General features: G+C 54.8%; 1 protein-coding gene across 11 annotated transcripts in view; it reads right to left on the bottom strand.

The window, feature by feature from the left end:
* Positions 1 to 16,370, bottom strand: part of Adgrb2 (adhesion G protein-coupled receptor B2) — a 36,420-nt gene extending 20,050 nt beyond the window's left edge. For 6 of the 11 annotated variants that reach the window (XM_074080716.1, XM_074080720.1, XM_074080721.1 and 3 more), the window contains exons 1-3: positions 16,184 to 16,369; positions 15,981 to 16,064; positions 8,583 to 9,396 (exon numbers count right to left, since the gene is read on the bottom strand). In XM_074080716.1, coding sequence (XP_073936817.1) covers positions 8,583 to 9,381 — 799 coding nt within the window. In that variant the 5' untranslated portion in view covers positions 9,382 to 9,396; positions 15,981 to 16,064; positions 16,184 to 16,369. Of the gene's footprint in view, positions 1 to 8,582; positions 9,397 to 9,571; positions 9,613 to 15,980; positions 16,065 to 16,183 lie in introns of all 11 variants that reach the window. The other 5 variants (XM_074080719.1, XM_074080724.1, XM_074080717.1 and 2 more) reach the window with 4 other exon arrangements.
* Positions 16,371 to 26,408: the final 10,038 nt, after the last annotated feature.

Genomic DNA, 26,408 nt, shown 5'->3' with positions numbered 1-26,408 from the left:
CCTTCCTTATAGTCCACTCTCCAGGCAGAGCTGGCTTCACCCTCTTCTATGTCCCTTTCATCACAAATAGTTCCATTTTCCAACTATCTTAAATGTCCCCTCTCACCACCTCCAGCCCTTTGAGGGACAGCGAGTGTCATCTCCCTGACCTCTGTGAATAGTGCCTGCCCAGAAAAAGATCAATAAGTGAAAGCCATACTCCTGGCTGCCCCCACAGGGATTGCCAGAAACAGTCCCTTGCAAGGTCTCAGCTCCACCTGGCAGCACCAACTTCAGACTATGCCAGCCTTCATTGTGGGAGCACTAAGAGGCTCCAAGACAAGCTTCCATATCTCCACCAGGACCACTCTCAAGCCCAATGCCTGATTATCAGCAAGCACTCTGGAGACACTGTGCAACTTGAACCAAGTGTGGCTTAGCCTGTTGTCCAGATCCTGTTAGGCAACATGCCCATTTTTAGGTCTAGACAGTACCCCCACCCCACAGCCTGGCATGTAGTAAGCTCATCACACAAGGACATGTCAGAGACCACCTGACCTGCTCGTGGACTCACACTGCCCTGTGGACTCCAAGTCCTCTAACTACTCACCAACCATTTTGCTGGCCTGCCCCACAATACCCAAGGGTATTTGAAATTGGAATATGTCCCAAGCCCAGCTTTTGAGTCCCTCTCTCAGCCTCCTGAGCTGGGCCAGAAAGGGGAAGTAACAAGCCCATGGTGGCACACCAGGGCCTAGGACTGACTGCGCTCCTCTCCATGCAGCACCCCACCCCTCTCTCTCTCTCTCTCTCTCTCTCTCTCTCTCTCTCTCTCACACACACACACACACACACACACACACACACACACACAGGAAAGTCAGGGGAAGAAGACAAATAAGACCAGGTGACATGTCCTGCCAGGAACACTGACTCAACACATATGCACAGGCCTCAGCCAGCACTGGGCCCAGAACAGGGCAGATCCATGGGGAAACTGAGGCAGACAGCATCCAAGAGGACAAAGGAGAGCCTGGAGGGGTGTGAGCACCCAGAGCCCCTGAGTGCCCTGCCCAGCAAGACAAGCATCAGAGCTTAAAGACCTGCAACCCATCAGCTTTCCCACGGGCTGCTGTGGCATGCATCCCCACTCAACCACCTGGTGACCTCTTTTTTTCGAATAAGGTACTTGTATCACACAGCTCTAGGCACCAGTGACCGAGCACTCCCCAGCACCTCACTCAGCCCTCATTAGGGTCAGTTCACCCACTTCACTAGTGAGGAACAAGGCTCCAAGGGTTCCCACTGGAGAGAAGTTGAGGAAAGACTCAAAGCAAGGCCTACCTGACTCTGAAGCCCTGCTTTCTCCATTGTCCTGCACTGGCTCTGATGAGCAAAACACAGACCAACTGCAACCTCCTTGGATTCCTCTTCCCTAATGCCCATGGGGCCCCAGTCACTCGCAGAACCCACCAGAGTTCATGGGCCTCACCTCTGTTCCTAGAGGTGCACACACTCTAACTGGTCCATTGTACATTGGTTTCCCTACCTCGGTATGAGCCTGGATCTCCTCTGCAGCCTCCAAAGCTATCTCTGGGATTCATCTCTCCCTGCTGCTACAGCAGTATAAACCTCCAGCGCCTGCTGACCCATCCAGTCTTGTTTTCCCCCTCCGGCTCATGCTGCAAGGCCATATGGAAGGGCACAAATTCCAGAGCCAGACAGATGTGGGTTTGAGCCCCAGCTCTGCTGTCTTGCTGCATGCCCTTGGGCAAATCATCACACTTCTCTGAGCTTCAGATTCTTTCACTTCTGTGAAAGAATCTGAAAGTAAGGATAACATCTCCCTACCACATAGGTCAGTGGTGAGAATTAAATGAAACAAGATGTGAACTACCTGGAGGACAATAAAAAGCAGACTGTCACCTCCTTCTCATTATCCCTTCAGGTATCCGCTAATACAGTTCCTTCCTCTCAAAACGCCCTTCCCTCCAATCTCAATCTTCTACACGTCAAATGACACCTTATCTAGGAAGCCTTCCTAGGCTCACCACACAGGTGTTCGTGTATTCTGCCCCTGCTTGTGTGACCTAGTCCCCAGATCACTTCCTGCTACAGCTGTCAGTATCCTGGGCACACTCTCCAACTCCCCACCCCATGACCCAGAGGGAGGGTCTCAGTGTCTAGTGCCCTCTGGCAAAAAGGGCCTAGGCTCTGTGCAGCCAGGCTGCAGACAAGAAAATATGGTCCAGATCTTCCTGGGGCTTCCTCCATCCCAACCAACAGGAGCCACCCTCAACTCAGACTATTTGCCACTTGAGCAAGACTGCGGCTACTTGCTATGCTGTGCTCCCCAAACTCAACACAGTTCAGCCCTCTCAGCCTCCCATGTCTGAATGTGTTAAAAATAACTACAGTAATCATCACTTCCACGGGGACAGAGCTCTGCGATTTACAAAGCAGTCCTCCCTTCCCAGGGCTCTCTGCACCCTCCCTGAGGCTGGCCCCAGAGCTCTGAGTGGGCGTCAACTGGCCCCCTTGAAACATGGTTCTGTTGTGTCTCTCCACAGCTCCCCAGCTTTGGCACTGTTTCTGTGCCCCACGGTTCATCATGGCTTTTGAAAATTCCAGGCTCTACCCTGCAACTGAGTGTCCCTATGACACCAGACACCCAGCCAGAATGCCAGGCCCTCCTCCAAGGATTCTTCTTTCCCCAGCTGCTGACTGACCTGACTGGCCCAGCCTTCCACCTGTGCCGGCTAGGCCACTGTCACCTCCCCATGTGGCCAGAAGCTCCTGGAGAACAGGGACCATCTCTGACTCAGTCTGCCTCCTCCACAATGTCCCATTTCCCACTGTTGCAAGCCACTGGCCAACAGGATGAGGTCCCAGTGTCTCGGGATGCAGGCAGAGCCCTGGCTCCATCTCCCACCTCCAGGGATGCCAAGCCAGCAGCTTGTCTCCTTACAGCTCCTACCCCAGATGTTTCGCACTCCCTGCCCTTGCACAGGCTGTTCCCTTTGCTGCCAAAACCCTTCCCAAGGCTTTTCCAAAGAGCAGGGTGAGGTGGCTTGAGCAGCTCAAGAAAGTGCTATGAACTGGGAAAGATGCCCCTTTCTGGATCTGTTTTAATTAGGATGACGACTTGCCAGTTTGTCTGGCTAGTTGGGTATGTGCCCACCTCCTTCCCAATAACTTCAGAATTGTTTTTCCAAATGCATGAAAGACAGTCTCCGTGCAACTCTAGGCTTTCACACATCCCCCCACCGCCATGCAGACTTCTCTTTCTAACAAATGGAGAGGCGGGGATGGGCAGCAAGTTAGAATTTAATAACATTGCTTTGTTTTCACTGTGGTTGTTTCTTTGGTTATCTTCTATTTCAGATAAGCGATACTCTTTCCATTTACGATATGAAATCTCTTTAATATATTAAATTTAAAAGGCAATTCAATTTAAGAAGAAATTTCACAGGCTAGTGAATTCCTATTCAGTCCTCAAAACCCAACTCAGGATCACCTTCTTGAGTCTGCCTTCCAACCCCTCGATCTCCCTCCATCTTCCCCCTTGAGACCCAGCACAGGCAGTCATACCTAATGCACTAAATTACGACAACACAGCAACTATTTACTAGGGACCTATCATAGCACAAAGCAGTGTTGTGGTTTGAATGGGGTTTCAGTGTGTGCCCTAAGGATTCATGTGTTGAAATTTAATCCCCATCGTGAGGTATTAAGAGAGTAGAGACGTGTTTAGCGGTGGGGTTTTGTGAAACCTTTGTTTAGTGATGAGAGAGGTGAAGGAGACATATGTACACACACATATGCCATGTGATATCCTGTACCGCCTAGGGACTCTGCCATCACCAGATTCAGGACCTTGACCTTGGAACAAAACCATGAGCCAAAATAAACCTCTTTTCTTTAAAACTTACCCAATCTGTGGTAATGCGCAAATGAGCTGCAGTGGCCAGGCACTGCGCTAAGCACTTACCTATGTTCCCCCATTACTCAGTGGAATAGTGCGCGCGCTCTCTCTCTCTCTCACTCACACACACACACACACACACACACACACACACACACACACACACACAAACTATCCCCATGTTACAGGTGATGAAATGCCAGGGAAGCAACTTGTCACAGTCACATGGCTAGTGAGTATGGGGTCAGGGCTGGGCAATGACGACCAGTGGTTGCTCACTGCACTGGAGGGCAGAAAGGGTGGCTCACTCCCCTCCAATCTTCCTCACCCAGAGCCAGCCCAAGGCCTGACACAAGCTCATAAGAGATTGGCTAGAACTCAGTCCCTGCTGGGAGGTGAGGGGCCAGGGGAGCCTGAGTCCCACTCCCTATCCTGGGATACAGCACAGGACCTTCCAAAAGCACATACCTGGGCTGACAGGACCTTCAGGAAACATCACTGCCACTGTGTGCTAGGTATCCTCCCCCATCCTACCCTGAGAGTATACCTGCCTGAGAGTGTGCCAGAGCCCCAGACAGGCAAGTACCCCACTTCCTGCCCCCCAGACCAGGCAGGGCCTGAGTGACAAGAGGAACCAGGTCACTCTCAGGACAAGGTTGGGCAGGTCAGAGGCCCTTCCTACATGGGACAAGGATGGAGCGCATGTGTGTATGTGGCTTAAAAGAAGGGGAAGATTACAGATAACCAAGGGCAAAGGCCATTCCAGGTGAGGGGGATGGCCCAAGCAAAGACAAGGAAGCCAGCGAGCATGGTGCCTTAGGGACAGTGAGAGGCATCAGTTGAGAAGGGAGGAGAACACTAGAGGTAAGGCTGAAGAGACCATGGCAGCCAGGGCCAGGAAGGGGCTTGACTATCAGGCTGAGGAACTTTGGCAGAGCTGGCGGTCTCAGGCACTGGATTAGGGAAGTGATGCACGATGAACTGCAGATCCTAAGGCCCCAAGACAGGAAGCACCTTGTCCAAGTCACATAACAGCAGAGGGAGAATGAGCTCTGAAACCATTCTTGTCTTCTGGGAGTGTCTAGGCTCCCCTGATGGCAATATCTCAAGAATGGAACCCAGCTGGGTGTGGTAGCCTATGCCTGCAATCCCAGCACTCAGGAGGCAGAAGGACTTCGAATTCAAGGTCAGCCTGGGTTATATGGTGACACCTTGTCCAAAAAATTTTAAAAAAGGGATGATGGTGTGGTTCAAGGTAGAGTGCTTACCGAAAGCACAAGGCCCTGAGTTCAAACTCCATTACCACTCCCTCCCCCCAAAAAATTATTTGGCCAATTGAGGCAACTCACACTGTGAACCAAGCTACTTGGGAGACAAAGATCGGAAGATCACAGTTGGAGGCGAGCCAGGGAAAAAATGTTAGCAAGACCTCATCTCAATAAATAAGCTGAGCATGGTGGCTCTCAATTGTTATCAAAGCTTCAAGGGAAGCTGTAGTTAGGAGGATGGTGGTCTGAGGATGGTCTGGACAAAAACACAAGACACTACCTGAAAAATAACTGAAGCAAAAAAGGGCTGGGGGTGTGGCTCAAGTGGTAGAGCACCTGCCTAGCAAGCACAAGGCTCTAACTTCAAACCCCAGTAACCCCCCCAAAAAAAAAAGAATGGAATGGAATGGAGTCCAGATAGCATCCAGCCCAGATAGCATCCAGCCAAGGTAGGACAGCACCCCGAAGGTATGTGGGATATTTGGCAGAGGGAGGAGTGGCATGTGGGGACTCCTCTTCTCAAGTGTCGCTCAGCACAGTTATCCCCATGGGCCATGCCTCCTTAGGACTGGAGAGTCAGTGGGCAGGAGCTGTAGGCTGGGACCAGCCTTCAAACGCTGGGCTCTGTAGCAGGCGCTACCTCAGCCACCACCCGCCTCCCAGCCCTGGCCTCAGCCGGCCTCTGTGCCAGCCCTCCACAAGCTCCTTCCTGCCTGCCTTCCTTTTCTTCCTTTCCCCACACTTAACAGATTGCGGCAGCAAGATGGCACAAATTTATGGCTCAACTCACCAAAAATAACAAGAGATCTATCAAAGGCAGTTTGCGTGAAATTAACAGGCGCCTGTACCCTCTTGTCAAATGCACTCAGCTCTGAGGCAGGCCAAGGCACCCCACTCGGTCACTGCCCCACAGACCCCAGCCTCCTTGCTCTTCCAGTACCAACCCAAGCCTACCCTGGTTGATCTTGCTGCTGATATCACTCAAGGATGTCCCAGAGAAGGTGAAACCAGCTTCCCTGCCCCAGTATCCAGCAGAGGAGCTGGGACAAGTGTCTCTTTTCTGCTCACCACCAACCTCACAAACCTTGCTCTCTATCTAGAACTCCATGAGCAGCCCATTCTCCTGCAGCCCAGAGCGAGGCATGCAAGGGGAAAGAAGAGGATCCAAGGACTTGATGAAGGTAGTGCTCCCACCACGCACATAATGCTTGAGGCTCTGATGATGCCTCTGACCTGCAGCACCCTGATGCACGGAACACACTGAGTCATGTGCACACTGTCTCTCGAATCAAAAAGGTTGGGCAGGAGGAAGGAGGTGACAGAGCAGAAGAGCCTCCTGCCAGCAAGGGGAGAGGAAAGGGCTATGCCAGCCAGCTCTGGGTACTGGTGTGTCATGTGAGCTCACTTATGCCACCTGATGCCATATCTCCCATGCCAACTCCCCACAGGGGATCTCCTGCAGAGCAACCACATGGACATGTGCCAAGTAGGACAAGGGGCAGGAGCAGAGGTCAGGCTTGGGAACAGCTGGGAGCTCCAGCTCAGGGCTCCCTGCTTAGAGATGACTCCAGGCCTTTGCCTAAGAACAATTAGCCATCCAATCCCCATCCGTCTCCAGTCCCAGAATGTCCCTGCAGAGGCTCTGATGATGGTGCCCTTCCCATCACTGGCTCTCTCTGACTCCTGAAGACTGCCCGGCTACCAAACAACTCCTGCTTCCGGCTTCAACCAAGCCCAGCTGGCTGCTCCTGGCTCTGTGCTCCACATGGCAGCCTGCCCAGCCGATGCCCGTCCATGAGGGCAGAGCCTTGCTCCATCCACTGCAGACCATTGGGCCGATGGACCAGAGGAAAAGCCACACAAAAGAACCCACTCTCAGCTGAGCAGAATGGGAGAGGCCCCCACAAAGTGACAGGCAGAGGCAGCCACGCAGGAAGAGCCATAAACCTCCTGAAATACGCCTGGCACTCTCCGCTGATGTTCGACAAAGAAGCAAAATTCAATTCCTTCCTGCAGGCACTAAATCCCAGGCCAGCCTCCAGGGCCCGTAACCTGCCCACAGTCTGGCTGTCATTCGGACGGCTTCATCGACCGCTGTTAGAGGCCAAGCTGGCCTGAGAGAGGGGCCATAGCAAGGCCACTGGACACTCACTGTGGATGGGCATGATGCCAGATGTCTCATGGGGGCAGCCAAGAAGGGCCCCCCACCAAAGCACTGGGAGAGGCCATTATACCTATCCCCTTCTAACTAGTTCAAGGGCATCTCCCCATTTCACAGATAAAGAAACTGATCCCCTTGTCATTCAAGATAACAGTCAAGAAAACAGTGCCCAGTTTCAGGGCTCTATGCTCCAAAGGCAGGGACAGGAAGAGGCTCCTCCCTTTAATCCTCCCAGAAGCTTACGTGAGCCTCTTGTCCCTTGTAAATACTCAGTGAACCCAGATGGCCTTCTGACTGTATTCTCCATTCTCTCTCTCAACAGTAGGCAGCACTTGTTATACAAATGGGGAAACTGAGGGCCCAGAGAGGGGAGGAGTCTCCCCTTATAGCTACTAGCTCCTAGACCTGCCTCCCTTCTACCCCCATTCTTGGCACCTATTCCTTGCTGGTTCTCTGGACCAGTCCTTAGCCCAGCACAGACCAGGGTCCAGCTGGAGGGCTGGGGCCTGAAAGTTGCAGAAAGCGGGTCAGTGGAAGGTGGCCATGGCTATGGAGCTGGGGTGGGAGTGGGAGCAGGCAGGCGCAAGGACTCACAGAGCTTTTGCCCAGTCAGCAGGAAGCTCCAGCAGCTGGCAGCCTCAGTCCCAGAAGACATGGGCCCAGTGGGGGTGGGGGAAGATGGGACACTGGGAACAGAGCCAGCCAGGCCCTCCAAGGCAACTTCAGAGCTCAGGCCTCTTCACCCAAGCACACTCTTCCTCGCCTCCTTCTGCCCCGACCCTGGGGCACTGCCAAAAATCGTTGACCCATGTAGGCAGGAGCACATCTCTACTCCCTGCCTACTCCAGCCTCCAGGCAAACTTGTCAACTGGCAGTGCCAGAGCCTGCCACAGCCACTCCCAGCTTTGGGCCTTTGTGCAAGCTGCTCCATCTGCCTGGAATGCCCTCCTGTGGCTCATGTCACTCCCACTTGTCCTGCAGGTCTCTGTTTCTGCTCCTCTCCCTTTAGGAAGGCCCTCCTTCCCCCATACCCCCGCTGCCCAGCTTGGATTCCCCTCCATGGTCTCTACCTTATTCTCTGTCTCTCCACTGCCCCACACACTCTTCCAGAGTGAGATTCAAGCCCAAACCATTCAGGTAACACCCATGAATGACTCCATGAATGGCCCACCATCTGCCAGGAGGGACACCAGTAGACATCATCAGCCCCCTAGGCACCCCACCCCACCTGAGCACTACTCAGACTCACCATATCTCATCTCGGTGGTGAACAGGTCATTGCTGCTCCCCGAGTGCAAATCGGCCTCAGCAGGTGGGGCTGGGCCCCCAGGCACCAGGGCATTGGACAGGGTGTGGGAAGCAGGAGGGCCCGGAGGTGTGGTGGTGGCAGGGCCAGCCCCTGCCTCCCCAGGGCAGCTGCAGCCTGGCTGGGCAAAGCCACAGGCCCTGCCTGCAGCACGGCCACACTCCTCACTCCAGCGGCAGAGCACACCACAGGTGAACTGGCTGGAGTTGTTGTTGTTGATGAGCAAGACTTCCACAAAGCGGAAGGCTAGGGCAGCAGGTGCCAGCAGGCGCGGGGCCTCTGAAGGCTCAGCAGACAGGCACAGCTGCACAAAGTTCTTGTCGAAGTGCAGGAAGGTAAAGGGGCCTGAGCCACCACACAGCTCCAACCCTGCTGCCGCCTCCTCCTCCTCCTCTGGCCGCCCCGCCTCAGACTCTGCCTGGGCCACCGCCTCCTCAGGACTAGGCCGCAGACAGGTAAAGTTGACCAGATAGTGGTCCAGGGGCAGCAGGCGGGGGGCAAAGTGGGTGCACACCTGCTCCTGGCGATTGAAGCGCAGGTAGAGGGAGTACTTGGTGGGGTCAGGGTTCTCCAGGGTCCAGGAGCAGCCCGAGGCGATGGTAGGAAAGAGGTCCTGCAGCGAGAATGCCCCGTACAGCACGCCCGAGGCCAGGGCGGAGCAGGCGCTGGGGGCAGGGTCGAAGGCGGTGGCCAGGTGCAGGGACAGAATCACAGACAGTAAGAGGGGACAGGCTGGGGTCATCCTATGTCCCTTGCCCTGTAGAGAGAGACAGAAGTCAGCAGGCCCTGGCACAGACAGCAAGCTCTCTGAAGTTCCAATGACCAGCTGCAGATAGTTAGGCTGTGGTGCAAACCATGTGCTTTCAGGTACCTCAGGTCCACCTGTGCGATCTCAGACAAGGCACTTAACCTCTCTGAGCCTATCTCCTTACCTGTAAAATGGAGTGATGACAGCACCTATCTCACAGGTTTCCTACAAGGGCAAAATGAGATAAGTGAAGGAAAGGGCTCAGGAGAGTGCTTGGAATCTTGTGAGTCCTTAATTTCCACAGGCTTGAGTTTTTGTCACTATCATTCCATGGTTTCTCCTATTCAGCCCATCAACCACAGGCATCTGAGCCAGATGTTCAGATTCAAACCCAGCCACCCCCCACCCCACCTTTATTCTCCATAACTGTTGCTCTCAGTCACACTGTGTCGTGATCAGCTGTGAGGAGTGTCATGGGTAATCCAGCAGTAATTGTCAAATAGTGATGTTTGACAACGATTTGCTTTTCTATAAATCAAAGCAATTCAGTTATTCCCGGAACAATGTCATTCTCACTCACTTGCCTCACTGAGCACAAGAGAAAGGGGTGAAGTCACAGCCAGTGTGCCAGGGATTGTGCCCAAAGGAGGGAGGGCATGGCCAGGGCGAACGTCTTGAGTATCACTGTTGTGGATTCCCTAGCTGGAACAAGTCAGAGAGGCGCTGGGCAACAAGATGATGCCACCTGCTGGCTGGATGAGCCTCCTGAGCCTATGTCCTCATCTGCAGAATGGGTGCAGTCATTCCTCTCTCAGTCCCTCTTCTTCTACCATCTCCCCCACAGGATGAGCCTCCAAGGCCTAGCACAGAGCCTGCTACCCCCACCATGACCTCTGCAAAATGCTTTGCTCTTTGCTTTGCTCTTTCCCCAGGGCTCAGCTCAGAAGAGTGGGGACCAGAGTTAGATGACTTCTACTTTCCCCCAAAGTGCTACACTAAGCTGAGCTCCCAGCAGATGTGAATATACTCCAGGCAGGGGGATACCTAGGACAGAAGCCCCACCCTAACAGGGCAGTCAGGTCACAGGGCTTACAGGCACCATTCTCCCTGCCAGGCCAGGATGGAGCCATTCCCCTCAGGCACCCAGCCCTACCCCACTTCCCAGGGCCTGGCATGTGGTCTGGATCAGCGCTACTTCCAGTCCTACCCCCAGGAATGACCCACATGGCCCCCTCCTCCCTGCTGCAGCACAGTTCACAGCCTTGCATGGGCCCAGAGAGCCCAGCAATTCCACATAGAGAAGAAAAGATGAGGCTCAGGGAAGGGAGGCGACCTGCTCAAGATCACAGGAGAGTGGCGTAATGGACTGAATTTGGGACCTCAGCCCCAGCCCCCGATTCTCTCTCTCCCGCCAGGAGCCTCTTGCTCCTTTCCTTTGCTTGCAGCTCAGGATCCAGGCCAAATGGACAAGCTATTCGATCTGGGAACTGAATTGCAAACATAGGCTAGCTCACAGGTGTGGCTAGATTTTCCCAAGACACAGCTGCTCCCAGGGGACAGATTTCCCCTTGGCTGTTCCAAATAGAAGGAGGAGGGGGACAGGAATTAGAAACTCAACGCTACAAACCCTGCTGCAGCAGAGCTCCAAATCCCACATCCCCACATGCTGCACCTCAGGGCCCAGTCACAAACAAGCACTGCCCCGCCCCAGCCACACAGGGAGTGGGACCAAAGGGATGGGGAGGGAGGACAGTGCCAGGCAGCCCCATTCACTCAGGAGGAGCTCCCCCACCTTCCCATAAAGACCACTGGAACCAGGACAGGCTTTGTCTTGCCACCATCACCCTGGTCTGAGGCTGAAAAAGGGACCAGATCCCTGGCCTTCTCTACCTCACATCATGCCTGTCCCAAACTGTTCAGCCCGCCCAGCCTGCTGCAGCACCAGCGAAGCCAGCAGCTGATGATGAGTGACATCCAATCCCCCCGCTGCCCCCAATTATTTTTAAGCAGGCTGCAAAATTCAGGCCATGGCTGCAGCAGCAGAGGGGAGGTGGGGGCTCATTATAACTGGCCTCCCCTCCCCCACTTACAGCACAGCAGGGAACCTCCCCTCCCCAACATACCTCAACAGAAGTGGGCTTGAACATCCTTGTGCCCTGAGACACATACACAAAAGTGTGCAAGCACAGGTGTGTGTATAGGCAGGCACTCACAGGTGTTCTGCATATGAACAGACACACATGTACACACAGATATGCACACTGACTGATGAAAACCACAGAACTGTGATCTCACATGCACGCAGGGGTGCACACACACAGAGATGCATGTGTACTCCCAAGTGTGAAGGCACACACGCAGGTGTTTGGCCGTGAGGCTCAGCACATGCCAGCTAAGTGTCAGGTGTGATCCTACCCCATTACCCCTTCTCTTGTGTTACTGAAGCTGGGACCCTTGGCTCCACCTCCTGGCCCCCTGCTATTCCCATCCCATCAAGAAACACTAGGTCCACACTGTTCAGAGCCAAGGCCTGGCTTCTCCAGAATTAAGCCACCTGTAAACTCAGCCCAAGCCCACTCCATCTCCTCCAGACTCCTTTGCACCCCTCCAGGGATTTCACCCTGTGCCTGTACAGCCTTCGTAGTTCCTGCTGTAAAATAAGACCTTTTGTGTCACTTCCCACTCCTCAAAATAAGGCAAGGACCCACATGAAGCTGCGTGTTATTTAATTATTAATCACCTCCCTGGTGTGTGTGACCAGAGCCTGCCCTCCTAGGAGCACTGACCCAAAGTCCTCTCCCTGAGCCACCCCCTGGAAGGGGACTTAGAAGGATCCTTGCCTCACAGGCAGCTCAAGTGGTTATTAGCCATGAGTAACCACCTTGAGTCTCAATTTGCCCCTCTGTGGAATGGAAACCATCATTCCTACCCTCAAAACAGCATTCTGCCCTCTTACCGGGCCTCCCACAGAGTTCCCAGCACAAAGCCTGGCCCACCACCAACTCTGACTAGTTCACTTTCTGATCTTTCTTCCCTCCCCAGAACCTCACAAAGCCTCCTTTCTTTCGTGCTGAGGTCCAGGTCATTGCCTCTGAACCTCTGGGAGGCTGGCCACCTCCAAGCCCAGAAGACCACAAACCCTTCCAATGCACAAGAGGAAGTCAGGAGAAACACTGAGGTCGGTTGTGAGGAAGAACTTCCTGGGTCAGAGGAGGATCAAAAGGCTTCCTCCCTCAAGACCTCTCTGGGCTGACGTGGGTCTCAGGGACTCTGTCCTTAGCTGGAGGCCCCCAGCACACCCAGGAATCCCACTCTGCCCATGTACACTCGGGTCCCCTTCCTTGCAGACCCCGCAGGCCTGCCCAGCCTCTGGGTCCTCTTCTGCACCGAAAAATGAACTCAAGGCTTTTTCCCCAGCTGGAAAGGCCATGACAAGACTAGAGTTGGGGGCTTAGAGCGGCGGAGGAGGGGCAACTCAGGGCGGGGCCAGGCCTGGGGATCCCCAGGATTGACTCCAGTCTGCTAGACCAGCTGTGACAGGGACCCTGGGCTGCAGGGGGCTGGAGCCCCGGCCGCGGGCTGCGGAGGGGCAGCGAGTCGGGGAGGGCGCGGAGACGCGCACATCCGTCGCGTTTATCCACCTGGCAGCTCCAATTCGCCCGCCTGTCACTCATCCTCCGCCTCCCGGGTGCTTGCTGCGGGGCAGGAGCCCGGGCAGCCACGCAGGCGGGGACCCCCACTCGAGGCCTCCGGATCCCCTATCCATGTGCCAAGCCGGGGCCAGGATGCTCAGGGACTCCTCTCCCCGAGCTCTGGCACCCAGGGAGGTGCGCATCCTCGATCCAGCCTCCCGAGCTGGGGGGCGGGACCGAGGGGAGCGGGCGACACTTCCCCCACCCGGTGCGGCCTTCCCCTTCTGCCTGGCAGGGACAGTCGCTCCGCGACACTAGGGGTCCTTCTGTCGATAGAGGGGTCTACGGAGGCCTCCCGCACCTCCCTAAGGAGAAAAAGGCCAGCAGACCCGAGAGGGACCAGGGGCAGTCGCTGGCCCCCGGGGGCGGGGCCGCGAGGGCGGCAGGGGAGGGGGCGGTGACTCAGCCGCCCTCCACCCGCCTCCCCGGAACTTTGCAGCAGCTGGAGCCGCCGTTGCTACAGGAACCGAAAGCTTTTGTTCCCCAATGTCAGGGCTGCCCCAGCGGGCGGGTGGCTGGGAGGCTGCCACTCCCAGATGGGACCCAGATCCAACCACACTACCCAGTGGACTTCCAGTAGAGCAGAATGTCACGGGTTGGCGCCCCCTCCTTCTCCCTACCCGCCCTCACCGAGCCACTCACGCCAAAGCCAGGTTTCTCCAAACTCAAGCCAGGTCACTCACTATCTCACCTGCAGCTGCTAACGGCCATTGAAAGTTCCTGATGGTGTCTGATCTCCTGGGGTCAGGTAAAGGCACTCCTCTGTGCCTCAGAGTGACTGATTTTCCCCAGGGGCTACCCCTAACCCACAGCCTGCCTTTGGGGACATTGTACTGATTCCACTTCCCCAACCTATCCATTTGAACTTAGATCTCAGGGCCCTTGGCCTGGAGTTCATAATTGCCCCTATGGCCAGAGTTGATCCTAGAGAGGTCCAGTGAGATGTTGCAGAACCAGTGAGGGGGAGGAAGGAACTAATAAGCACAGGTTACCAGTACCCTTGCAGGGGGGAGGGCTGAAGATATTTTCTGTCTTTATTACCCTGCAGGTTGGAGTGAAGAGACTAGAACCTGTTTTGCATTAGGAGTGGAGTGGAGCGGGACTCTGACCTTGGCTTTGAAAAGAAATAGCATAACATACCTATCATTATTGAACACTGATAGGTGCCAGATACCCTATATGAAAAATCAAATTTCATTCTCCCAACCAACTATATGAGGCAGCCATAACTGACCCATTTTATAGAGGGTCAACTGAGGCTCAGAAAGATTAAGTAGCTTGCCCAGGTCACACAGCTTTTGAACCTAGGTCAAAAGCAAAGTTCCTAACTACTTACTCAGCTTCAATATCAGAGACTGGGAGGGAGGGAGGGGAGAAGAGATCTGCTGGGACCTACCTTTGTGCTACAGAAATGCCCACCACTGACACACACTCCCTTTTTGAAGAGCAGTGGGGAGAGGGCAGAAGGAGAGAGGAGGATGGGGAGAGGGCAGAGAAGAAGAGGAGAAGAGCCCTTCTGCCAATCTTGGTCTCTCATTTCCCTGTCATCATCACCCGTGCATACCCTGTGCAGTGTCCACAATGACCCCCACCACTATGGCAGCATAGGAGACAATCCTTTGGGTGCCTGCTCTGTCCCCAGGTCAGGTGGATTCCCCAACAGCCTACTCAATGCCCAAGCCAGACAGCCTACTTTGGAACTGCCCTGTGGGGAGTGTCCCTAGGGACACCTGCCCAACCCCAAACAAGACCAACCACACGGTCCTGAAGCCAGAGCCAATCCAGCCGATCTGTGCCTGATACTCAAAGGCTTCTGACTTGCTGCTGGGATTAACCCTCCCTCCCACCCAATTCCTTCCACCCCCAAAATATGTAGCCTGACAATCAGGAGTGTTTGGTCACCGCTAGCACGAGGGGGCACCCGGCCTCACCTACCAACCTCATCTCCCCAGGGACTTCCCAGCGCCAGTCCCGCAGCCACCGCTAACGCTGGGGCTGCGGAAACCCGGGATTGCCCACGAAAAGGGGCAGCGGGTCCCGGGCTGCGGGCAGGGGGCGCCAGAGGACACCCAGGGGCCTGGCAGGCAGCTGGCAAGGCAGGCAGGCGGGCGGCATCTCTCGGCCCTGGCGCCCCTCCCCCCGCGGGCAACAGACCGGTCGCCGGATCTGCACCGGCGGTGGCGCGGAGGACTTCCCGCGGCTGTGCCCTCAGACCAAGCCGACTGCGGGAGTGCCCGCCAACTTCACAGCCTGCACCCCACCACCACCACCAAATCATGCCGGCCCCGGGGGCTGCGGGAGGATGCGTCTGTCGCGGGCTCTATGCCCAGTGGTGGGAGAAGGATGGGAGATCCGACCAAAGATGAACCCGGCAGTCAGGGATGAGGGACCAGTGGAGGTCTCGGCCGGAGGGAGAGGGTCTTGGAGAAGATGTGGGGGACACGGCCCCAATTCCAGGCTGGGGGGGAGGGGACTTGCAGCGGAGATTGGCGAGGGAAGGCGGAACTCTGGGCAGATATGGGGGAAGGGGCACTTAGAGCAGAAATAGAGGGGAAGCATGGTCGGGGTACAGACGCTGGGGAGGGCAGTAACGACAAGGATGGGAACAGGAACGACTTTGGGCACAGATGAACTGGGAGGAGAGGAGTAGGGTCCTACACCCAGACTAAGAGGGGAGACGGGGAAGGGAGGGAGAGAGTCGAGCTGCAGGTTGGAGAGAGGGGCTCTAAATCAAGACTGGGGAGGAGGGGGGAGACAGTGCGTTGCACTACCGGGATCCGAGCCGAGACAGGGAAGGACTGTGATGTGTGGATGGTCTGGGTCAGGATTCTAAAGGTAGGGGACTTTAACATAGTAAGGGGGTCGGTCCAGTCTGGAGAAGGGGACAGAAAAGGGACTCACCAGAGACGAAGGGGGCCTCGGCCCCAGGCTTGGGAGTTCCCAAAAAGACCGGGGTGGGTGAGCGCTGAACGGACTCAGTTCGGGCTGGGGGAGAATCCAGCAGAGATAGGCTCGGAGAGCGCCCCGAGTGCGGGCTGGTGCGGAAACTCGGGACCGCGCCGCTAGGGTTCAGTGCAGGTCAGGGTCTGGGGCCAAACACTCACCTGGGCGCCGTCAGCAGCAGGAGCGGGGGCCGGCGCTTGCGGAGGCGGCCACGGGGTGCAAGTTTGCCATCCCTAAGGCGGGGGCCAAGCCAGGCGCAGGGCAGCCCTCTGCAGCCGCGCCGAGGGCCGAGGCTCCCGCTCCGCGGAGCGGCGGGGGCAGAAAAGGCGCCGCGGGGCAGCGCGGGGCAGGCGGGCGGGCGGGCGCCGGGCCGGGCGCGGGCTCCTGCCGCCGCCGCCGCCTCCTCGCCGCGCCGCCCCCCCCCCCCAACTCTCCCGCCCTGAGCACCGCCCGCGCCTCGCGCCGCCTCCTATGCGCGAGCGACCGCAGCCCCAAGCTCTGAATGCCGGTGCCGCATCCTCCTCGGTCTCCGAACGCTGCCGCCGCCGCCACCGAACCGGATTCCTCTGGCCGCTCCGGCCGCTGCCCGCAGCGCGCGCCGGGCCGAGTGACGGCCGAGGCGGGACGCGGCGCCTGCGCGGGCCAGGCCCGGGAGGGGGCGCGCGCCGGGCCGGGCGCGAGGAGCCGCGGGAGAAGGGGCGGGGGGGCGGGGGCGACGCGCGCCGCCTCCTGTTAAAGGGGGAGCTGTGCCAGCCGAGCCAAGCGCTCCCTCCCCCTCCCCGCCCTGGGCCCCAGGCGCCGGCGCGGGAGAAGCCCTGGGTAAGCCCCCGCCCCGCCGGTGGCCTCCTGGACCGCAGAGTGAAGCGATCCGCGACGCCCCTTCAGCAATACTCCAGACCAGAGGCAGCTTGCACAGCCAGGGTCTCCCTGACTCTGGAGGCTGAAGCATTTGCTCTCCGCCCCTCATGTGCATTGCCTATTACATGTCCCCTGTTCATGCAGTTGCCACTCATGTGCACTGAACTTTGCATATGCATACAGGTGCCCTACGTGTACATTGAGACGTTGCCTGGCTCCAGCATGCAAGTGCACAGTGCGTTAACATGTGCTTGGGTTCAGAATGCATGTTGCTCCTTCCTGTGCCTTAGGGATGCTATATGTATACGGGCTCACAGGTGCCACATGTGTGCTGTGGGTAATTCTTATGTAGGAGCCACATAGGTATGCTGCAGTGTGGCACGGTTGGTGCATACGCTGGTGTAAATGCTGTGATGTTGCATGTCCCTAGGCACGGGGATGCTACACGTGTGCAGTGAGTTCCATGTTTTCCTGAGACTATCTATTCCCATCAGTGCCTTTCCCTGTGCCAGGGGCGCCCCCATGTTGCATCTGTTTATGTAGAAGCCATGGAGATGCACAGACCTGCCCCTTCCCCATCCTGGCACTGTGCCCAGTAACAGTTGGGTGGGGCCTGAGCCCACATGGCTAAGGCAGTACCCAGGGAGATGCCCATGGCTCAGGGCTCTGATCAGGTGATTTGCGGCCTGGGCATGTTGCCACCAGGAAGGTGGGCAGACTGGGGACACACCACCACAGCCAAAACAAGTAGGTTAATCTGATGGGTCTGGTCAGAGAAGCCAGCAGGGGGCAGCTTTGCAACGAGGGTGGCATGGCTCAGGAAGTACTTTTTTGAAGGCTCTCTTGCCAGAAGGGGGCCAACCCTGTATGGGAAGTCCACAGTCCACCCAATCTCAACCCCTCCTTTCCACCCATATATCTTGAGTTTTGTCACCCTAGAGACAAAAGATAAGAGGAGCCCACTTGTCCCCAGGGGTAGTACCAGGAAGATGCAAAGAGAACCGCCCCCTGTTCCTTCCCTCTGTCCCTCCCCCTCCAACAGTCTCAGTGACATTTGTTGTGAGTGATTGTGAGAGATTATCGACTTTAATGGAAGGAGGTAATAAGGAGCGATGAAGGAATCTCACCCGTCGCCTTAAGGGAATTTATGAGGCTGCATGAAGCAGGGAGGAGGGCTGGGCTGATACCTTCCCTTTCCCTGCTGGAGTCTAAGAAGGCCAGTGCCTTGGACTTAGTAGCGATGACAGGCAAGTCTCCTGGATTCTTGCTGGGCACCCTCAAAACACCCTGGCATCTCTGGGTTTGAAAGCTCAGCTGCCACTCTGAAAGCTGAGCCAGGCAGGCCTTGCCATATGCAAAGTGTTGAGAGCAGCCCTGGTACAGTGGGAAATCCTGGACCCCCTACTTACTTGGGCACTGTGAGAGGAAATCATGTCACTGGGCAAACGAAGGGAAAGTGATCAGGACATGGGTTGCCCACAAGAATACAGGACAGACCCTTAGAAGTCTCCAGGACCCTAGCCCCTTCCACTCTTACAGGGAGCCTGCCTCCCTCTTTATGAATATTCATGATCATTTGTGTACTAGAAACCCAGCACCCAGAGAAACCCAAGCAGGTCCCTTGCAGATGTGATGCAGCTGGATCCCTAAGGCCCCCCTGCACTTCCTCCTCCCCACCTCCAGTATCCAGCTGGATGAGGGGTGATGGGAGGGGCTGGCTCTAGAGAGACAGCAACATTTTTGTCTGTTTTTCTGTTCCTTGGTAGCCCTCTGACTTCTTGACCCCATTCACCCAGCCACAACAATGTATGCCCTAGGAAAGATTGGTGGTGGGACAGAGTGAGGAACTGACAGAGTTGATCCCTCATACCCCAGGGTCTTACAGGACAGCCTGCAGAGGTCAGCAAAGCAAGAAAAACTGTGGGAGTCTGGTGACAAGAGCAGGACCTCTCAGGAGTTGGGCAGAGCTGGCTGGACTAGGGCAGACCTCTGAAAGGCTAAGCCTAGAGGTGCCTCCCTGCATCAGGGCTTCCCCACCTCCTTTCCCAGTAGCCTCTGCCCTTCCAGACTCACTCTGGTGATAATGCCGCCCGCCTGGGAGGACTTGGAGTAATTACAAATCGTTTCCATATTCAAATCCAGCTGGTTGAAGAGAAATTACTTCTCTTAACAGCCCAGGCGGGGGTGGGAAGAACAAGTCTTAACCCCAGGAGGGTCCTCCAGGGAGCCTGGGGCAGAGACAGGGCAGGAGAAGAGGTACCATCCACAGATTGCTCACAGAGGGCTTGGGCACAGTGGAGGGATATCCCCTGCATCCCCCACATACTGGACAAAGGACAATGTCCCCAGCCCATCTGTCCTATTAGGGTCTCCTCCAGGGCCTCTGATGGGATCAAGGGGACCAACCCCACAAGGGCAACTAGAAGCCAGGCTCCCTACCCTGCTCTCACATTTCCATGTTAGGTGACCTTGAGGAAGTCCCTTCACCTTTCTGAGCCTCTATCTCTTTATCTGTGAAATGGTATAAACCATCTCAACCTGGGCTCCAGGAAGATCAAAAGTATGGTTTAGCAAGGGATATGCCTTTATAATAATGATCTTATTACCAATTAAGTAATATTTTTGTTAACAGTAACAGCCACCAATGGCCCAGCTGGGAGACAGTACAGCTGTCAAAGCCCAAGTCAGTGGGGCAGCTCATGAGAGGCTGGTGGGTCAAGCTACTGGAGCTCCCCCGGCCAGCCTCACCCACCTGGCCTCAGCCTTGCCTCCCGCTGGGCCAGCGTGGATATGCTTTGTTGCACTTTAAACAGATGAGAAAATGTTCTTCTTCCTTTCCCAATGATTTATTTGGCTGAGAGCCTAGACAGGTTTCCTTTCAGCCAGTGGGACCTAGAACGCCCCTCACTCAGCCCTTGCCCACCATAGCCACTAAGCTAGACACTCCAGAGCCAGCCAAAGCTTTGGATTACCAAGGTCTTCTTTCAGTCCCAAACTTACCCTGGACATCTACCAGGAGCTTATCACATGTCCTCAAAGACACCCAAATCCATGTGACATTCTGCTCACCAAGGTCTGCCCCAGAGTTCATATGACCAATTCCTCACCACTCTGCATGTTATAGATCCTAAAGGGCTCTCCTAGAAAAGTGGAGTGCTCTCTCTCTTCCTACAGGAAGTCCTGCATGTCTAACTTCCATCCTTCCTGCTGCAGATGTCAAATGGGTTAGGAGCCTGGGACAATCATGGCTGGGTGTTTGTCATTTTCTTGGTGCTGGAGATTGGGGAGAGAGGGGAGGATTAGCTGTTCCCTAGCCAAATCTCCAAGGAGAACCAATACTTGGTTTGTGTGCAACCCAGTTGGGCAGCGCCTGCATCCTCTGGCCCTTGGCCCCTTGACGTAGAAGCCCTTTGGGATTCTGGGTGACCTTCACACACATCTCATACCAGAGGGTGTGCATAAGTGTTTACAGAGCCTGGTGCCAAAAAGATTCCTTTTTTCAATCATCCAACAAATACTTATTAAGAGTTTTTCTATGTTCTAGGCACTGGGATCCAGTCCATTGCAAGTTCATGAGTTGCTTTTATCACCAAAAATATCCCCAATCTATCCTTTCTTCACATTCTCACTGCCAACACTGGAATCCAAGCACCACCAACCAGCCCTAGGACTTCACCTCTGGGATCCCACTCCTGCCTCCCCACACCAGTCCACTGTCCTAGAGCCCACTGAGCCATCTCTCCTGAATGTGTATCAGTGTGTACCTTCTTAAGCACCAGCCACTTGCACTGCCCTAAGTACAGTGGCCTCCCAGGGCCAGGATGCTCTGGTCCCTACCAGCCTCTCCGGATCCATCTCCACTTCCCTAACCCCAGCCCACACTATGCCAAAGTTGGTTACAGTCTCCTTGCTGTTCTTGGCAAGCTGCAAACCCCTTCCCCAGCAATTCCCATTGCTGATTACTTCTTGTTTAAGGAAGGGCTTGGCTCCCACATCACCTCCCCCAGGAGGCTTCCCCGATGGCACCTCTAAAACCCCACTCCCAGTTGCTCCAATCTCATGCTCTTTTTATATATCCTTGGTAGTACTCATTACTCTGAAAACATGTTCTTTGTTTATAAATGTCACCTGTTGTCATCAACCCCTACTCCCATGCCCCTGTAAACTGTGAGTTCTGTGAAGGCAGGGACCTTGTTCATCTATTCACAGCTGAATCCCCTGGCACCTAGTACTATGCCAGGTACAAGGTAGGTACTCAATAAGTGCTTGTTGAGTGAATGCATGGTGAAAGGGAAAACAGAGACCCCAACCTCCCAGAGCTTCCTGTCTGTGACCCTCAATCCATGCTTGCCACTGGAACAGTGTTTCAGCTTCCCATGGAAAAGAAAGAGTTCAGGCTCTGGAGTCACACATGGCCTCCATCCCTCACTAACCATGTCACCTTAGCCAGGTCACTCATTCTCTCCAGGCCTCAGTTTTCTCTTCTGTAGAATGGAAATAATGACCCCCAAATTAGTAGAAATGATGACAGTAAGGTCCCTTATAAAGAACTGTACCCAGGGCAGTGTACCTTGCATGAATATGGGTCCCTTTTAGACTTACTCAAGCCTCTGGGGACATGGAGATGACTCAGAATCAGGGCCCTGAACTTGAACCCTTTACAACACCCCCCAAAAGAAGAGACCTATCAGGGGAGCTCTATCTGCTGGGACCATTGCAAAAAAAATGGCAGTGGGAACCCGAGTATGGATGTTGCTGTGGGAGCCCTAGGTTATGGTCCTACCAATGTGACCAGTACAGTGTGCATGTCAGATCCCTGAAGAGATGACCTGATCTGGATCCACTTCCCTGCAGGTCTCCTCTCCCCACATGGAAGCTCCTCTTCCTCTTCCCTTCAGGTCTGTGTAACATGTACATGCACATATCTGCATGTGAAATAACCCTTATCCACCACTGACACAGTCAGTCCCTGACCAAAGGCTTGTTTAGGATTCTCAAGAATACAAATAACCACATGACAACCAGGATACAATACTCCCAATTTTCTATCTTATCACTGCTCTAGGCTGGGGTCAGACACAACCCCTCCCAATCCCAAGCACTCTCTTGGTCACTTCCTCCAGATCTCATCCCTGGTGCAGGCCTTAAGGACAGGCCCTGGCAGCCACTCCAGGTGACCAGAAATGACACCACCACCCCTGAGATCCATGGACATGCAGTGGGTAGCGGTGCCTGCAAAGAGTTTCTCCCAGCTTCTTGCCCAGGGGAAGCACAGGAGAATCCCTGGGAGAAGGGCCGGGGCTCTCAGTGGGCATGGGTACACTTGACAGTGGAGGACCAGTGTGTTCTGGCTGCCTGGGATGCTCCAGGTCCTCTTCCCCTAGGCTCTGTGCCACCCGGAGCCTGCTGAAGTGGGCTTGTGCCAAGTAGGACACAATGGGCAGAGCAGGCAGGGTGGGATGACCTAGAGATTGGGGGACCAGCTCATGCTGTTGAGCCCCTCTGTGACCCGTTGCTTGTCACTTATTGTTCAAATTAGCCTTCAGAATAGCCTTCAAATTGGTTGGTCACCCCATGGCACAGATGAGGAAACTGGTTTAGAGAGCCTCACACAGTTTCTGCAAAGCCCTGCAACAATCTTCCTCCTTCTCCTCCTCCTCCCCATCCTCCTTGCCATACCCCAGAAGACAGACCAAGTGTCAGCTTTGGAAAACAATTTATTTGGGGATTACAGTTATCTTCCACAGAAGACCAGCTCCCTTGGGGGTGAGAGATTTTGGAGGCCTGACTCCCAGAGCTCAGCCCTTCAAGAAGAGGCTGGACACCCAGATTTTCAGGGAGGTTGCTAAAGTCAAGACACAGGACCACTGACATGTACCTGCCTCCCTGTCAGGCAGGACTACACAGCTCACCAACATACCCAGGAGGACATCCAGCCCCTGCTTAGACAGACACCACCACCGTGCATTGGCAGTACAGGCTGGCACCACAGCAGTCACTGCTGATGAGGGGTGGGCCTTCTATCTCACCAGCAACCCTAGCACAGCTCTGACCTCGGGGTTGGGGAGGCAGGCTGGGGGTAAGTCCTGTGGATGGGGTGGGGAGGGGGAGAAGGCTCTAAGTGTTGTGGTTGGAGAGGAGGGGCTTGGAATGCCTAGATGAGCGCGTGTTCTGCATGTCAGAGTGGGAGTGAGTGGGGCTGAGCTCGGGTACACGAGTAGGTGGTTGTGTGCGTCAATGTGTAGGGGGAAAAGTCTTGTGTGTATATGGTGTGCCTGGGCGCAGGTTTTATGTGTCTCTGCCTAGACTTTGTACGTCAGGAGCCTGGACCTTGCTCAGGGATCTCTGCTGTGTATCACACGTGTGTGCACGTGCCTGTCTGCTTGCAGGGTGTGTGGTACTCACACACTTCTTTTTCTGTTTATGTGCATGTATGGTGTAGAATGTATACGTGCGTGATGCTGGGGTCTGCACATCCACTCAGTGTCTGGGTGCATGTGAGGTGTTTCCCTATGGTGAGCCTGTCCTTGAGCCTGTGTGTGTGTGTGTGTGTGTGTGTGTGTGTGTGTGCACGCGCGCGCACGCGCATGCGTGCCCGTGCACATGTACACACAGACGGAAAGTGCTGTTAGGCTTGTGTGTGTTTGGCATCGGATGAGTTGCAGTATATGGCTTTTGCAGGCCTGGATATGATGTGTCTGTGTGTGTTGGTGTTCCGTGTGTGTCTTTGGCATCCTCTGCTGTGTGTGTTGCTATGTGTGCTTCAGGGAACCAGCAGGTCTCCAGCTTCCAGTGGGGTCTGTGTATGACATTGTTTGGTATGTGTCTGTGGATGGTTGTGTGCCCAGGTGAGGGATGTGATCAGTACCTGGAATGGGTCTGCAGATCTGTCCACATGGCCTGTGATTCTTACCTTCCAGGGGGACCTGTGAACCTGCCCAGGAAACTCTTCCTACTCCCTGGCTAAAACCTTGGCCACACCCAACACTGCCAGCCAGTGTGACCAGCTCTGTGCCTGCCTTCCTTGCAGTTTGCCTTCTGCAGGAACCCCAAAACTGCCAGCCACAGCATTGGGTCAAGGTCACATAGTGAAGAGGACACCAGACACACACACAGTACGGTTCCACACTGCTTTGTGCTTACAAAGGGCCCTACAGCCAAGGCTGTCCGTGCCCTGCACCCTGCCAGGTCTCCCCTGGAATGAATTTTAATTTCTGCTCACTAGGGATGGGCAGGCACAGTGAGCCCTGAGCCAGTGGGTTGGCAGGCAGCAGGGGTGCCGGCCACAGAGCTACGGAATGGAGGAAGGGAGCAAAGATTTGAATTTCAAAGGCACCAGGGGCTCCAAGTGCAACTGCGTTGTGCAATTGTGTGTGCATCACCAGTGTGTCTGAGAACACATGCCTGCAAGTGTGGCATGTGTCTGGGTGAACATATTTTGTGACTGTGCCTCTGTAAGGCCATGTGTAAGCCTGTGAGTGTGTGAGTGAGCTTGAGGATTTGTGGATGACTATCACAGGATGAAAGCCCCTGAGAGCTTGTTGGTGTGCCTGTGGTGCCTCTGGATCAGCATTTGCATCTGAGAGTGTGTGTTTTTAGGAGCATCTCTGTGTCTTTATGTGTTCATGTTCCAGGCCCTGTGTGTATCTGTGTATGCCAATGCATTTGTGTGTTTGGTGTTTATGTCACTGAGGGGACATCCACAGAAGAATGAGGGTGCGTCAGTGTGTCTATGCACACTTTCAGGGGAGTCCTCATATCTCCGTGGATCTGTGCCTGTGTGGGCATCAATTTGTAGGGATTACAAATTGTCTGAGAGCTTGTCTGTGCCTTTTGTGTGTATGAGTTCAAGCCCCTCTGTATGTCTGTGAGTACATCAGTGTGTTTGCATGCTTGGGTGTCTATCACTGTGTATCTGCAAGTCTTTGAGCCTTTGTGTGTGGCTGTAGGAATGAGCATTTGTGAGTGTGTGGTAGGGTTGGCAGTGTGTTAGAGCTGGGTGCAGGTGAGCAAAGTGCTGTGTGCCAATCCCACCATCTGCCCTCTCTGGGCACTGCACTGAATGGACTGCCCTCTGCTCACAGGAACAGCACCAACCCCTAGGCAACCAGCACCTCTCCCGAAAGCCTTGGTGCTGACCCATGGGTGCTCTATGGGCTCTCAAAAGGCAATGGCTGGAGAGGATGGGCCATTAGTGTTACCTGGAGGGGCATGTGACACTTGCTTCAGCACCCTGCTCTGCTGAGGGCATGGGGGCAGCCCATTCATCTTGAGCAATGGGCCTTCACCACTGAGATCCTTGCAGTCTGACCCTGTGCTGAGACTCCAGCTAGAGCACAGGCATTCTGGTTCCCTCTGTCAAACACACAACATTCCCAAGGACCCCTGACACCCACAGTAGTCTGGGACACCCAAGAGCATGTGCGCACACGCGCACACACACATGCACTGTGTATACACCTCACAGTCTCGGACCCTCTGAATGAAGAGGATTAAGACTTATAAGTCCCCAAGAATAGGGCAGCCTGTGTCACTCAGTGATGCTTCTTGGCCTTGGGGGCCCAGAGGTAGCTCACCCTCAGCTCCTAGAAGTGTTCAAGAAAGAGTTGGGGAGAAGGGACAGACCTCAAATCCAGGCTTTTCCATAAATGCTGTCCCACAGCCAGTTGCAGTCAAAGACTGGGGGCTGCCTATTGATGGGGGTTCCCCATCCCCATCCCCCCCGGGCACAGGAGGCTGATGTCAGGATGCCCAAGGACAATAAGGAATAAGGAGAGATGGAATGATGGTTTCAGGCCTCCTTCCTGCCAAACTGCAGCATTTTGGGAAGGGATGGGGGCTGCCTCCTCCCAGGATGGCTCAGCATGGGGCCTGGCACTGAGCAGCCACTCCAGAAATGCTTACTGACTGAACAAGAAAAGAAATGAGTCTGAGAATGCAGGACCACTTAAGAAGTGAGGACAAACCAGACAGAAGAGGCAGAACTAGTTAGTATACCAGGTTCTGTGCATATATGCATGTGTGTGAGCACTGGCTGTGTTTAAGGGAGGCTATGTGAATGAAGCAGGAAGTTAAGCTGGGAATACATCACTGAGGGCCTTATAAGCAAAACCCCAGGTGGGTTTTATTCTGACAGCAAAGGAGAGCTATAAAGAGTTTTCAGATAGAAAAGAATCACAGTCAAGTTTGTTTAAGAAACAACTGGGGCAACTGGATGGTGGATTTGAGAAAAGGACTGGCTACAGGTTGAATCATTCAGTTAACAAATATTTATTGAGGGTTTACTAAAAGTGGCCAGCATTGAGTGAGTCAAACAGACAGAATCTCCGACTCCAAGGAACTTCTAGATCCCTGGAACTGCTGTGCTTATGTGGATTTACCTTCTAATGGGACAGAGAGACAGACAGACACACAGAACATCTGTATAGATATGTGCAAAGAAGGAAAATGGTGTTGGGTAAGGGAGCAGGGGTGATGGAGGAAAATAGGGCCTGTTTTAGGGAAAGTGGCCAAGGAAGATGTCTGAGA

Source organism: Castor canadensis, chromosome 7 (genome assembly GCF_047511655.1).
Source record: "Castor canadensis chromosome 7, mCasCan1.hap1v2, whole genome shotgun sequence".
In the NCBI taxonomy this organism is placed as follows: domain Eukaryota; kingdom Metazoa; phylum Chordata; class Mammalia; order Rodentia; family Castoridae; genus Castor; species Castor canadensis.
The sequence above is the reverse complement of the archived record's forward strand: the minus strand, read 5'-3'. Positions and strand labels throughout refer to the sequence as shown.